This window comes from Desmodus rotundus, chromosome 7 (genome assembly GCF_022682495.2).
Source record: "Desmodus rotundus isolate HL8 chromosome 7, HLdesRot8A.1, whole genome shotgun sequence".
NCBI classification, from domain to species: Eukaryota; Metazoa; Chordata; class Mammalia; order Chiroptera; family Phyllostomidae; genus Desmodus; species Desmodus rotundus.
In genome coordinates this window covers 22,366,545-22,380,057 of record NC_071393.1, presented here as the reverse complement: position 1 = coordinate 22,380,057, position 13,513 = coordinate 22,366,545, and the positions used below count along the sequence as shown (strand labels likewise).

Here is a 13,513-nt window from a genome sequence, read left to right as displayed (position 1 = left end):
GGAGAGACAAGCAAATGGCAGGGCTATCCCAAGTCTAGAGACCTGGGGGGGGAGGGGCATTTCACCCCCTGGCCTGGCAACTGGTGGGCAGGCCGTGCCAAACCCCTTAGCTGCTGCCCCAGCCCTGCCCGTCCCAACCTTGGCAGCCCAGGCCATTGGCAGGACCTTTTGCAAACTCCATTTTTATGGTTCCCACTTAATCTGCTAAGGAAAACTTGGCTTCCTTTGTCCGACTCCACCCGAGTCCTCACACAGACACCTCCCAGCATGAGATTTTGCAAACTGCAAGCTGGTGGTAAGAGAGAGGAAGGAAGGTGGGGAGGTGCTGCCCCTCCCATCTGGCATCCTCCCGCCCCTCCCCACCTCTGGGAAGCACACCAGGATCCAGGACGCCAGGCTGGGTGTCCAGCAGATGGGGCTGCTCTGGGCGCCACTTGCTTGCCTGCCGCCATGCCAGGGTGACAATGTATGACTTGGCACCAAGCACTATACTCAAAAATAAACTTCCTGAATGACTGTGACCTGCTCTGGGTCCCCCTGGGTCTTTAACAAGCCTGTCCACTGCCGGGTCCCACTGCCTGCCCACATCCTCCCCAATCCGAAAGGACACAGTGTTATCACAACTGCTTCTGTTTTAGGAAAAATAGTTTAATTTGTTTGGTACCTCTTTTCCAGGTGAGGTTCCCTTCTCCATGGGACACACCTACCACTGCTCTTCCCATGCCCGCTGGGAGGGGCAGCCGCTCTCTGGAGGACAGACGCGCACACACTCCAGGCGACCCCCCTCCCGGGAGGCCGGCTCCGGATCTAGGCCTTAGTGGGCCCCTCACTTTTGTGGTTTTATAAAAAGTGGTCCGAACACTGTAAATGTCCCCCTTTCTGGATGCCATGGGACCAGCCCACAGCACTTTCTTCCCCTTAATTAAATAGCCCATTAAATAATCTCCCAGCAGTGACGGACAGGGGATATCACAGCAACAGCCCTGGTTCCTTCACCGGGCTCCCACAGCCCCAGGGCCTCCACCCGGACTAGATCTGGCTTCCCTGTTGACAGAGCAGCCAGGGGCATGGCCTCTCTTCAGACCTGGCCAGTCCCGGGGCCCCTCCCCACACAGGCAAGGGGGAGACCAGGCTGGTCCCACGGGCACCAGGCACCCCCACCGCCGTGGCTGGGGGTCGCTCAGGCAGCAGAGTGGGCGGACCGATGGGTACAGCTCCCGCCCAGATCAGAAGTAAGTGAGGTTCTTGACTGCTCCGACTTCCAGCATCCGCTTGATGGCCAGGGCCTCTTGGGACACGTTGTGGCCCGAGCCCTGTGGAGACAGCCAAGGAAGCAAACTGAGGGTCTCCCAGGGGTGTCCCTGGCCCAGAACAGCCTCCTTGGCCCCCCCGCCCCCGACAGCCCCACACTCTGGGAACTCCCTTCCCCATGCCGCCTCTCAGAAAGAACAATCTGTGTGGCCAAACACAGAAGACACTGGCCTGGGAGTCCAGAGGCCTTGGTGCCTGTTCTGACTCTCAGTGGCCTCCCTGTGAGCCACCTCTGGGCCCCTGGCACCACTCACTCCCTGCCGTGTCCCAGACTGGTCTGCCCAGCCCAGCTTGCAGGGGAGGCCCCTTACCGCCATAGATTTGAGCGTGATCTGCTCGTAGTAATGAATGGTCTGCTTCCTGTTGTGGGGGTCAGGGTAGCCGAAGCCAGCGATGTGCACCATGTCGCAGAGGTGGAGGGCCAGGGTGATGGCCAACAGGCCTGTGGTGGGCTTCTGAGGGACAAGGGTGAGGGACGTGTTGTTAGGGGGGGCTGTGCTTCTGGCAGCATCTGCTGGGCCGTCCTGTGCGGCAGCCACCGGCACAGCTGGCAACTGAGCAAGCGAAGGGGGCTCGTGTAGCTGAGGGACTGAATTTTTCATTTTATTTAATTGAAATTGAAATAGCCGTATGTGGCTCGTAGCCCCCACACGGCACAGCACAGATGGGGAACCGGTGGCTTATCGCTGCTCAGCGGCTCCCCAAGGAGTGGAACGGTTCTGCTCTGAGTCTTGGAGAACCTCGCCTCTTTCAGACGTGAGACCCCCACATTCACGGGGGACCCTTTGTGGGTGTGCTCTCTCCCCTTCTGTCAAGTAGGATGGCAAGACTTTTCCATCCGCTTCCTGGGCTGCTCCAGGGACCTGCCTTTCCCCACCCCCAGTTCACCCCCAGGGACGGACGCCCTGGGGTCCAGACCGCCCCCCACCCCACTGTCCTCAGCTTCTGCCTCCCAGACACTGCAGCTGATCGGGCCTCCTGAAGCCAGGGTTTCACCAGCATCTACTTCTGAACTCTGCTATCATTTCGTTCCATCTGCCACTTCCTGCCGGGCCTTCCGTCCATGTCACCTCGTGTCAGTGCCACTAAGCTACCTCATCCCCTTCAGACCTTCACCGCACCATGCTGCCACCGCCTTCCTGCCAGCCCCGCCCAGTCGCCAGCCTCTTAAACTCACCCACCTCTCCCCCTGTGCTCCCGCCCACCCAGCTGTCCAAGCGGGGAACCTGGCGTTGTCGTACACCTCTCCATTCCACCTGGAAGGTACATGTTGTGGCGGGAGGATTCTCAGGTGACTCCCAAAGGCCCTCGCCCTGCGTGCGTGTGGAAACCGCAGCAACGATGAGCTACATCGCATTCTGTCGTGTGGCTTTGTAGAGGCACCCTCGACCCTGACAGCGAAGATAACCCCGGGGAGCTTGACCTAATTCCATGAACTTATCTGGGTCTGGAGCTGAGCAGTGGAGGAAGTCCGAGATAAGAAGCCCGAGGGATTTATCAAGCTGGGGCTGGCTGAAGGCGGAGAGGGACACGTGGGGAGGAGCTGAGGGAGCTCTGCCCCCCCTGGCCGGAAGCCAGCAAGAAAATGGGACCTTGCTCCTATAACCACTAGGAACTAGATTCTTCCCACAAGAAGAAGCTTGGAAGCGAGTCGCCCCCCCCCCCACTCCTGGCTCCCCAGCCTCTAGAGGAGAACTCAGCCCAGTTGCTGCCCGGATTCCAGCCTCCTACAGCATTCACCGCTTTCCGAAAGTTCCTGTTGTGCCACTCGCTTTTACGAAAGACCTACCGAAGCGCCTGTGTTTGCTAACCTAAAGAAGTCCAAAGAGGATTTCCACTTTTAAGAAAAGAGGTGAAAAGCAAACACAGCCTCAGCATTTGTTTTGCAACATCAGTGGCCCCGCCAAGCTCCTTCCCCCAGAACCACACCCAGCATCCTGCCGCCAGAGCTGCGGACCGAGGCTGAGCATCTGCGCTTTCTCTAGGTTTATTTTGGGCATGTCAGCAAGATGTGCCCTAACACATCGGGAAAGCCTGGGAGACCTCATGAGGGTGCTGCGCTTAGCATAAAACCGGACGTAACTGAACGTGGCAACTGTGGTGAAAGAAATAAAGACACAGAGATCAATGGCAAGTGCTTCTTCGCCATCTCAGCTTATGACAGGTTTCACAGGAACAGGCAACGTTGGGACAGCGGGGCAACAGCACACCTACCCTAGGCGGAGAACCCGGCCACGCTGGACAGGACGTCTGACCTAGGAACAGGGAGCCGGCGCACCCGTGCTGCTGTGGGGCGCCACTGCCCTGTGGCAACTTGTGAGGCAGTGACAGGAAACTAACACAGACCAGGTCCACCCCTTCTGTTTCTCGGCCCGCTGCAGGAGCAGGGTTCTGGTCCTTCCTTTCTCCTGCCCCCCCTCCAGCCTTCGGGGGCGGAAAGTACCTCCAAGCTGCCCCTGCAACCGCACTTGCAGAACTCAGTGCAGAGGGAGCATTTGGTGTTGGGTTTTGTCAAATGACGTACCTTCCCCCGTTCTCTGCCGGATGCGCCCCAGGACCCCAGAAGGCCCAGCCCCAGCACCACCTCCTCTGGGGGCGGGGGCTCCGAAACAGCCCCCAGCCGAGGTCTGCCCTGCTCTGAGATCCCGCGGCACCTGGCACAACTCTCCGCTGGGCATTTGGCAATGCCATGCTGCGCCTGTGTGTTTATTCTGCCGGCCCGAGGGCCCTCAGAGCAAGGAGCAAGACTGCCCACCTGCCTGCCTGCTGGGGGCGGCCCCGCTCCAGCAGTCTCAGCAGCAGGGGTTCAACACGTGAAGCTGAACCCCAGTGGACGGACGCCCAGTAAAGGATAAAATCATTGACTCAAAACTTGGCCTCCACTGTGTGCTGGTCTCCCCGACAGACCTGCTTCGTAAGTGTCTCTTTAAACCCCGCAGTGGCCTTCAAAGGTCACACCCCCACTGCAGAGATAAGAAAACAGAGGCTCCGAGCAGCTGACTTGCCCAAGGCCACAGGAGTCCTGTCTGCTTCTGCTGGTCACCTCTGTCTGCTTGCCCGCCCGGCCTCTCAGAGGCTCAGGTAGCACCAAGCCAACGGTGACCATGTGACCACCAAGGGCACTGAGAGCTAAAACCTAAACCTGCAAAACTACACCATGCCTCTGTGATTCACCGTGGTAGGCCGTTCAAACTGCAAGCTCAAAACCTCAGCCCGGGCCGACCCCTCTGCGAGATTGCCGCTGACTCGATCTGACAGCGGCTGTCCCGGCTTGAGCTGTCCTGCAGATAAGGCCGAGACTGTCCCAGCCAGGCCCAATGTACAAATGTTGACCGGTGCCTGCCCAAACCATCCTCTAAGTCCCGCCCCTAGCCCCAGGAATGGCCCTCCCGGAACTCTTCACTTTGGAGATGGCCTGGGGTTCGCAAGTCTGCGCTGTCCCCAGCCTGGGCAGGCTAACACACGCGTGTGTGTGTGTGTGTGCCCGAAGGTCCCCCGGCCTTCACAGGTGCGACTCCTATGGGAGCTGATGGCTCTCTCCTCTCTCTGGGGCCTCTCCGGCTTCCTGACTCTCTCGGGCCCCCCCCACCTACTTCCCACCTGCGCCCCCGCCCCTCTGGCTGCCCGTCACATCAGCACCTGCTTAACCTTGCGTGGCTGTGGCATGGGCAGGCTCAGCAGTTTGTCAGCTGCCATCTCCATGAAGAAGGGGTTCAGAATCCGAATCTGCTTGGGGTTGACATCCCAGATGAGTGGAGGCTGTTTCCAGAAGCCCTTTCGCACCTAGGGGGTTGAGGTTGGAAGGAAGGGATGGGAGATGGGGTGCTTCTCAGGTCTAGCCCAGAGGTCCTCGGCCAGGGAATGGGGTCCATGTGATGGCCGAGATCCTCAGGGCGAGGGCAGGGAGGTGAAGGCCTGCACCAGAGATAAGAAAGGGGGACCAGAGGAGCGGAGCAGGGCGAGAGAGGAGGGCACCCCCACCCAGAGGGGCCAGGAGAGTGAGAACGAGGCGCAGCCATCCCACTTCTAAGAATCTGCAGGCAGGTGGGGGGCGAGGGGGTGGGCCTCGAAGTCAGAGCTGTGTCAACACTGGGCAAAAGCACCAGAGGGACAGTTCGGCACTTGACCGGATGATAAGGAGACACAGTGGACTTTGTGGGGAACACCTGGAGAGGACCCAGGTCTTGAATATCCTAACCTGCCCCTGCCTGGGAGATGACTGTTGCCCTTTCCTCCGCTCCCGGCTCTCTCCCTGGCAAAGAGTTTGGCAGCTTTTCTGCCCCAGGCAGCCTCGAGCCTGGGGCGCCCTTGGCTGCCACCTGACTCCTTCCAGCCCCGGGCCCTGGCTGCCGGGCAGCCCTGCAGGAGACTGGGTTCACGTCTCCCCACGCCAGCTCTGGGACAGCAGAGCAGACATCACGGCACGGAGGGCCAGACTCAGGCAGGGTCCCCGTGTCCCCACATACCCGCTTCTTATCGCTCAGGATGCTCTCAATCCAGTGGAAGTCCATGGCCTTGAAAGCCACCAGGACGAGCAGCGTGTCGGGGTTGTTCTCCACCTTGGGGTTGAAGTGCGCAGACTCCGGGTAGAAGAGGCGCATGGTGGTCTTGGAGCCCACATCACCCTCATAGCCAGACACGGGGGCGTTGTTCAGCCTGGGAGGCAGGAGGATGCTGCCATTGCCCGGGGTGCCCCAGTCTGTCTGCAGCCGCCCCCAACCAGAAGCGGGCAAGCCGGCCATACAGACCTGATGACCATGTCGTGCTTGTCGATGGCCTCGCCCAACGAGCTGTTGCGCAGCCGGTGCCCGTTGCCCACCACCACGCAGCGGCGGCACTGGAGGCTGCCGGGGAGAGGGCGCTCAGATCCAGGAGCAACTGCTGCCCCGCCCTGGGTCTGCCTCTGCCCGGCCAGGCTCAGGATCCCTCCCCAGACCCCCCGAGTCCCTGGTCCCCGGGGGACAGGCATCTCCAGGGGGCCATGCTCATTGTGTTGCTGCCTCTGCGGCACTGGGCCTCTGTAACCGGAGAGGAAACCGAGCAGAGCACGGGAGGGAGAGGAGGAGAGACATGAAGACAACTGAGGAGTGCCAGTAAGGAACCCCACTGCAGAGCCCCTCGCCTGCTGCTTGGGCCTGCCTGTTGCCCCGGCAACCCCTCAGCAGCCTCTGCCTGCTCCAGCAGCCAGACGCCCAGGCTCACTGCTGCGGGGACCGATGCACTTGCCTCCCCTGGAGATGGGCAGGCTAGGAAATGGGCCAAATGGGCCGTGGGGGACCAGTGACAGGAGGGCTCCATGGGGGTGCTGGGCCCCGACTGCTGCTCGCTGGGGCAGGAAGGAGGAGGCACTGGAGCCAGAGCGAGTGGGCAGTCTGCTTACCGCAGGATGCTCTCCGGAATGGACGAGCTGGTGATGGCCAGAACCCGGAGGAGCACGTCCTCTACGAAAAGAACCGATCGGAAGGGGCTGATGACAAGAGCCAGCGTGCCATTCTCCCTCTTCCACTCCTCAGGGCTTTGCCTGCCTTCTGCGCCCCTGCCCCAGGGCAGAGCCTGGGCCCGGCTGAGAACCTGGGCACGGGGACTGTGGAGTGCCAAACAGGAGGGGGTGGCCAAGGTGACCCGCTGTCCCCACAACCCCAGGCAGTGCTTACCACTCCCCTTGGTCCCGTAGGGCAGCTCGTAGGCGGAGGGTGTCTTGACCCAGAAGTAATCCTTAAGCCGGAGGAAGAAGGGCTGATCTCGAGAGTAGCTGCAGAGAGCAGGGTGCGGGTGGGAAAGGATTAATGTGGAAAGGTCAGAACCAGGATCAGGCCCCTGACTCATCTCCTACACCATGTCCAAGGGCCACGCCCTCCTTCCCTGACTTCTTCTAACCCAGGTCCACCAGCACGCCACCCCCAGTCCAGCTAGCTCTGAGGCCCCCCACCCTGTGAAACTCAATCCAGGCTCACCTCAGGCTCTGCCCACCCACCTCAGCCCAAGCACTCACTTGCCAAAGAGCTTAGCGGCCTTCCTCTCTGCCTCCCCCTGCAGGCAGGGCTCCTCCTTGTCTGGGATGGGAAAATAGAAACTGGGGGTGGAAGAGGAGAGACAGGAGCTGCGGTCAGCCGTGGAGCCCAGCATCCACCTTCTCCCACGGCACACGGGTCCCAGGTGCTGGAGCACAACATGCCGGGGAGAGGGGGGTCATTTCAACCCCTGGTCCATTTTGAAACCAAACCATGGAGGAGGCAGCTGTTCCTTCTGAACGCCCCAGCAAGGGTCTGGGGGTGTCATCCCATGCCCCGCCCCCAAACCCACCACCTACCCTCCTGGAAGAATCTCATGCCAGCAGCTACAGGGAGAGGTAACCCTGGGGCTCTCTGACCGCCCTGCCCCACTCTGCCCCCACCATGTGACGTTCCTTCCGGAGTCTGAGGACGTGGGAGCCGGACTCGCAGCCCGACGTACCTGTCCTCTCGGGAGATGGAGTACCAAACCATGATGACCAGCACCAGCACCAACATGGCCAGCAGCTTCCAGCCTGCAGGGCACACGCACAGAGGAGCTAGAGGCAGAAAGAGGCAGGTGCAGCCCTCGGCCACCTTCTCACCGACCCCATTGGGACCCCCCCACCCGCAACTCAGGCTGGCCCAGCTTCTGGCCCGGTCTGGCCCTTGCTTTCCAGCAAAGGGCTCGGGCCCGAGCACTTCCAATGTCCTTCAAGTTGAAGGGGGGGCCCTAGCTCCTTGTCCGTCCCTCCACAGCCCCCCAGGTCCCAGGACGATAATGAAGACTGCTTCTCGGGAGGCATATTTCAGGGTGAAGGCTCTTGGGCATCACTCACGGGACTTGTTGATCATGTTTCTCAGCAGGAAGCAGGGTTCCTGGGGAGAGCTGGCATCCCGGCTGCCTCGGGCCACCTAGGAGACAGGAGTCATAGGTGTCTGGTCAGCTCCACACACACTCCTGCCAGATGCCGGAGCAGGACACGCCCACAGCCCGCCTCTTCCCGCCTCCTCTTTCTGCCCAAGCTGCCTCAGGGCAGCCATCCAGAGCTGGCCCTTCTCACCCTGGACTCCCCCAGCCCCTCAAAGGCAGCATCAGGGGCCTATGAGCCAGGAAGGGAAACCAAGTCCCACCCCTCGAGGGTTGGGTTCCGCGCTAGAGTGGTTGGTTGCAGCTTCTCCAGAGTGATTCCCTTGCTGTCCTCTTCTTCATTTAGACCAGGAAAGGGCCAGCTCCGGGAGGCAAATGGGCACCTCCCCTATTTTTTTTTTTTACAAGAAAGTCAAACTAACTGTATATGGGTGTGATTCATATATTATGCAATTAAAAGTTTATTCACCACCACCCAAGGCCTCACCTTGCTTCTGGCCACCTCCCCATCACGTGTCTCTCTCTACTCCAGCCAAACAGGCCTGCGCAGACCAGACAGTGAGGGGAGGGTGCAGCTACGAGATGGTCCCCGAGGTGCCCCTCCAGCCCTCTGGACTCTGACCAAACGCAAACACGGTCTGAGCCCTCGGCACCCAGAGGAACCGGCGAGGGCAGCGTGTTTGGATGCGGGGTGCTTGCAGCACCAGAGTCTGTTTGATCAGTGAGGAGGTGGGGGACTCTTCTGCTACGGGCAAAGGCCAGCGCAGAAAGGACAGGCTGTGGAGCTGGGAGCTGCTGCTCGTACAGTCACAGAGAGGTCCCGCAATCACAGAACACGGCCAGGGCCACGCGTTGGGGTCGGCCCGGGGGGGAAATTCCCGCAGTGTCCACAGCCACACAGAGTGGCCCCGGGGGGTTCCATGCCGGGTTCCCTGGGGATCTGGGCCCCACGGATCACCAGGCCAATTACCAAAAACCCATATTCCTGGCCCTGCCCCTGGGGCGGCTTCGGTCGCCTGTGCGGGCGGGGGGCGGGCACTTCTGTGCTTAGCCTCGGTTCCGAAGCAGCACAAGTGCCTGCACTCCCGGGATAAACGAAAAATCAACTGTTCCTCAGAGGCGGGGGACAGCGTCCGGACATGGCCTGGGTTTTGTTACAAATCCCAAATCAATGACCCTGAGCACTGTCCTATCACGAAGTCGTGCCCTGCACCCAGGGGGCACTCGCTGGGCTCCTGGTAGAGTCTCCAAGCCCTGAAGGATGAGCCTAGAGCAGGAGGAGAGTGCGTGTGGGGACGAGAGCAAGGAGTCATCCGGAGGGTCAGAGGCGCCCGTCTCCTGGGGACGGAGGGTGGCCTTGTCCAGTCACGTCCCAGGTGTGCCATCAGCAGACCCCAGGGGAGGTCATGGTTCTAATAACTCCCCTGATTGTTTTTCCAGAAGGGCGGGGCTCCCCTACCTGCCCACAGCCACGGCCCTCATTCCCTGCATGCCACCTCTCTGCGGCCTCCGGCGCAGTTCTGACCGGTCAGTCCTTCAGCGACTCATCTGTTTACTCTCTGATTCCCCCAGTGGGTGCAGTTCTGACCGGTCAGTCCTTCAGCGACTCATCTGTTTACTCTCTGATTCCCCCAGTGGAGTGTAAGCTCCGTGCCGGCAGGAGTCTGGTCTGCTTGTCCCGGCATTGACCCTGGCATGTAGCAGCTGCCTGGCACACAGCCAGCCCTGAACAGTAGTGAATGAAGTAGCATATTGGGCTGCTTTGGGGGAGTCATTTCTCCCTCTCTGACCCTCGGTTTCTTTGGTTGTGACACTGGGGCGTGGGCGCTGGACACTTGCAGGTCATTGCGCCTCTAAGCGGCCGCCTGAGCCTTACTAGGAAACTCGGTAGAAACCCCTCCTCTCAGGCCCCTCCAGACCCACAGAATCAGGGCCCACATTGGAATAAGATCCAGGGGATTCGAGTGCACATTCAAAGTGGGAGAAACACTGGTCAGGACGGAGGGGTGTGCTCCAGGTGTCGGAGAGAGTTGCCCGGGGGTGCTGACAGTCCCAAACCTAGGAATTCTGACCTCGTGCGTCTGGCCCAGCGCCGGAACTTGTCCAAGCACCCCAGGCGACTCCAAGGTTGAGCAGCACTGGGCCAGAGGGTGGCGAAAGCAGGTTCCTCAAACTCGAACAGGCACTTTCTGACCCAGTGGGTGTGGGTGGGTCCAAGCCTAACCAGCCCCCCGGGAGGGGGGCCCTGCGGCTAGGCTGAGACCAGGGCCCTCCCAGCTCCCACATTGCCCCAGGCGACCAGGGCTCCCCCATCTGACTTCATCTCCCCCCATGTCGGAAGATCACAGCGCCGACTGCACAAGGCAAGTGACCACCTGAGAAGTTTAAAAAATGTACAGACACCCAGGCCCCGCTCTGCCAGATTCTTACTTAATTGGTCAGGGGCAGGACCCGGCCTGGCCAAGTGAAAAAACAAGGCAGAGCCAACCCCCACCCCCACTTCCCTCAGGACTCTAACGCACAGCCGAGATGGACACGCGACAGAGAGCGTGTGCCGCAGCAACTGAAAGACAGACACTCGGCCGCCCCGTAGGCCCCCCTCGATGGAGGCCACCGTCGCCAGCAGAGGGGACCGGCACTGACCGGTCCTGAGCAGCAAGACAGCTAGCCCTTCTTTGACCAAGAAAGTTGTGCTGTGTCTCTTCCCAAACCGCGCTGGCGCTCTGCTCAGCAGGCCGGCTGGTCTCAGGGCTTGCTCTAAGGTGCCCCATCCGGGGTCTTATCAGCCCAACCCCTCCCCTCACTGAGCCAAGCCCAGGGGATGGCTAGCTGGCCCCAGACACCCCAGGAGCGTGGTCCTTGGGCTGGCTGCTGCCTCAGGACAATGGGTAGCCTTCTCCCAGCAGCAACCCCACGTGACAGACTGAGCCCCGAGGTACGAAAGGACAGGAGAGAACTCAAAGCGGGGTACCTGGGCAGGAAAGCAGGTGTCCGATCCACTCATCTGGTCCAAGGTGCAGCAGCCTCTACCTGCCACTGGCTGCCGGGAGCCGGGCTTCCCAGCCCGCGAGGCAAAGCTGACCCCAGGACAAGGAAGGCTGTGTGTTCTTTGGTGCTTTGCCAGGAGCCACAGTGTCCCGGGCAGAAGGGAGGCTGGTGGGAACTGCCACAGCACTCACCCGAGGGCAGCCTGGGGGCCACCGGCTACAGAAACAAACCCCATGGAAACAGCAACCATAACCCCCGCTGCTCCGGCACCCACGGTCGACACAGTGAGTACTCGGCAGGCAGAGGCTGTACCAAGAAGTACAGGAGACTGAGCTGCCCCCCAACGGGCACAGCGTGATGCCAGGCCCCTCAGAACCCCCGCTGGGACACGGAGTAATGCTCCTCCAAAGACCGAAGGAAGGGGGTTGGGAGGCAGAAGCACAGGGTCTGTTCTTATTCGTTCAGAGACCGTTTTCCCTGTTCTGTAGGGAAAATGGGAGCTGTCTGCCTGCCGCCTCTAGACTCACCTGCCATTCCTGCCCCTCCTAATCCCTGTACCTGGACCCTGACTCCCCAATCACCTTTCCAGCTTTGCTCCTGATCAGTGGATCCTGCCCCCCGCCCCCACCCACTCTGGCCCTGACTCATCCATCTCTCTGACCAATGAACGTACTCAGGTCTCTTCCTAAAACAAAACTACACCCCTCTCTGCCTTGGTCTCCTCCTCAAGCTACCCCTGCATCCCTCTCCTGGCCTCCAACAGTCACACTTCCCACACAACCCCTCACCCTACTCCAGCCCTGCCTCCCACCCTTACTTCTACGCTGAAATTGGTCTTGCGGAAGCCTTTGACACCGTCAGCCAGTGCCTTGTTCTTGGCTTCTAGGTCTAGCCCCTCCCCGGGTTCCTCGCTGCCTCCGTGACCGTCCCTGTGCTGGCCCTGAGGCTCTGAGTGTGCGCAGTATCCAGGGACGCGCCCTTGAACTTCCACTCTCCCCGGTCTGTTTTCACAGGAGTTCATTCGTTTCCAGAGCTTTAACTACTACCCATACCTGATAATTCAAGGTCTTTACTTCCAGCCCTTTAATTTCTCTCCTGGAACCCATCCTAATATTACCAACATTCAATGGCACATGCTACCTGGATGACCTTAAACTCCTCAAAAGTGACCCTGTCCCCAACCAGACCTCTCCCCAGCCCCTCCCGGCCCCAACATGGTCAACTCAGTCTCCCCACACAACCGACTGGCCGGCACACCATCCCTACTAAACAGTTACTAAGTATCGATTTGCCCCATTTCCTAATTCCAGCAAATGTTTGCTGAACTCCCTCCAAGGCTTGGCATTGTGGGAGGTACAGGGAATGCAGAGCTTTATAAAACTCCCAGGGTTAAGGCCAGTTAGTCTAGAGCCTCCGAAATATTCAGAAGGCAGCACCCCCTGCTCCTCCTCCCAAGCCAGAGACTGAGTCTACAACTCACCCTAATTCCCCTGCTTCCTAATCAGTCTCTTACTGTGAGCCGTTCCTCACTCAAGCCCCTCCCCTGGGATGGCCAACACGGTGTCTTCCTAAGAAACAATTTGGATTGAGCCGCCCTCCCGCTTCAATCACTCCCTGTTCCTTAAACGAAAATCCAAAACTCCTCAGAGGCAATGGGCCCCCTTTCAAGTCTGCCCACAGCCCTGCAGGGGCACCTCCGACCCCACAGGACAAGAGCCGCCTCTTCCTTCCCCTGCCGGTCTCTGCCCCCGTCACCCTGGCTGCCAGTCAATCCTACCCCTTCCGCGGCACTGGCTCAACGACACCTCGCCCAGGAAGTCTTCTCTGACATTTCTAAGCAACTGATGTTTCTCTTCCCACAAAATATTGTTTATATCTCGATTTTAGCCCTTACAGGTAATCTAATTTCATATTATAGAATCACTGCTTTGCATGCCTTGCCCACTGCCTTCTGACCTCTGAACTTGGAGGCTTGTTTATGCTGAGAGTCTATCGGAATACCCGGGGTAGAGAAGATGCTTTACCACATAATATTACTTTATATTAGATTATTACGTATTTTTTTATCCTGTCCACGACACTGTGACCTCTGTGGTCAGGGACTTCTTCATGAAGTCTCCAGACATAAAGAATAACAGTATCTAAATGTAGCAGATGTATTATAAATGTTTGACATAAAAGTAATACAATGAGGTTAAAATGTATTGCATCCCTTCCTCACAACTGAAATGTATTGTGCACTTACTCGGTGGGACACCAGGGGCGGGTCTCGCCAGCACTGTTGTGAGGGCCGTCCTGTGCACCACAGAATGCTGACCTCGACCCCCTGGATGCTAGTAGGAACCCCCACCCC

General features: G+C 59.5%; 1 protein-coding gene across 21 annotated transcripts in view; it reads right to left on the bottom strand.

The window, feature by feature from the left end:
* Window positions 1-627: 627 nt before the first annotated feature.
* Window positions 628-13,513, bottom strand: part of ST3GAL4 (ST3 beta-galactoside alpha-2,3-sialyltransferase 4) — a 34,066-nt gene continuing 21,180 nt past the window's right edge. For 9 of the 21 annotated variants that reach the window (XM_053928043.1, XM_045192755.2, XM_045192742.2 and 6 more), the window contains exons 2-11: window positions 8,141-8,216; window positions 7,765-7,837; window positions 7,304-7,384; window positions 6,966-7,063; window positions 6,692-6,752; window positions 6,060-6,155; window positions 5,778-5,967; window positions 4,951-5,094; window positions 1,623-1,766; window positions 628-1,313 (exon numbers count right to left, since the gene is read on the bottom strand). In XM_053928043.1, the coding sequence (XP_053784018.1) occupies window positions 1,227-1,313; window positions 1,623-1,766; window positions 4,951-5,094; window positions 5,778-5,967; window positions 6,060-6,155; window positions 6,692-6,752; window positions 6,966-7,063; window positions 7,304-7,384; window positions 7,765-7,837; window positions 8,141-8,156 (990 nt within the window). In that variant the 5' untranslated portion in view covers window positions 8,157-8,216 and the 3' untranslated portion in view covers window positions 628-1,226. Of the gene's footprint in view, window positions 1,314-1,622; window positions 1,767-4,950; window positions 5,095-5,777; window positions 5,968-6,059; window positions 6,156-6,691; window positions 6,753-6,965; window positions 7,064-7,303; window positions 7,385-7,764; window positions 7,862-8,140; window positions 8,217-8,435; window positions 8,565-9,631; window positions 9,651-11,143; window positions 11,750-13,513 lie in introns of those variants that run through there. The other 12 variants (XM_053928042.1, XM_045192749.3, XM_045192746.3 and 9 more) reach the window with 7 other exon arrangements.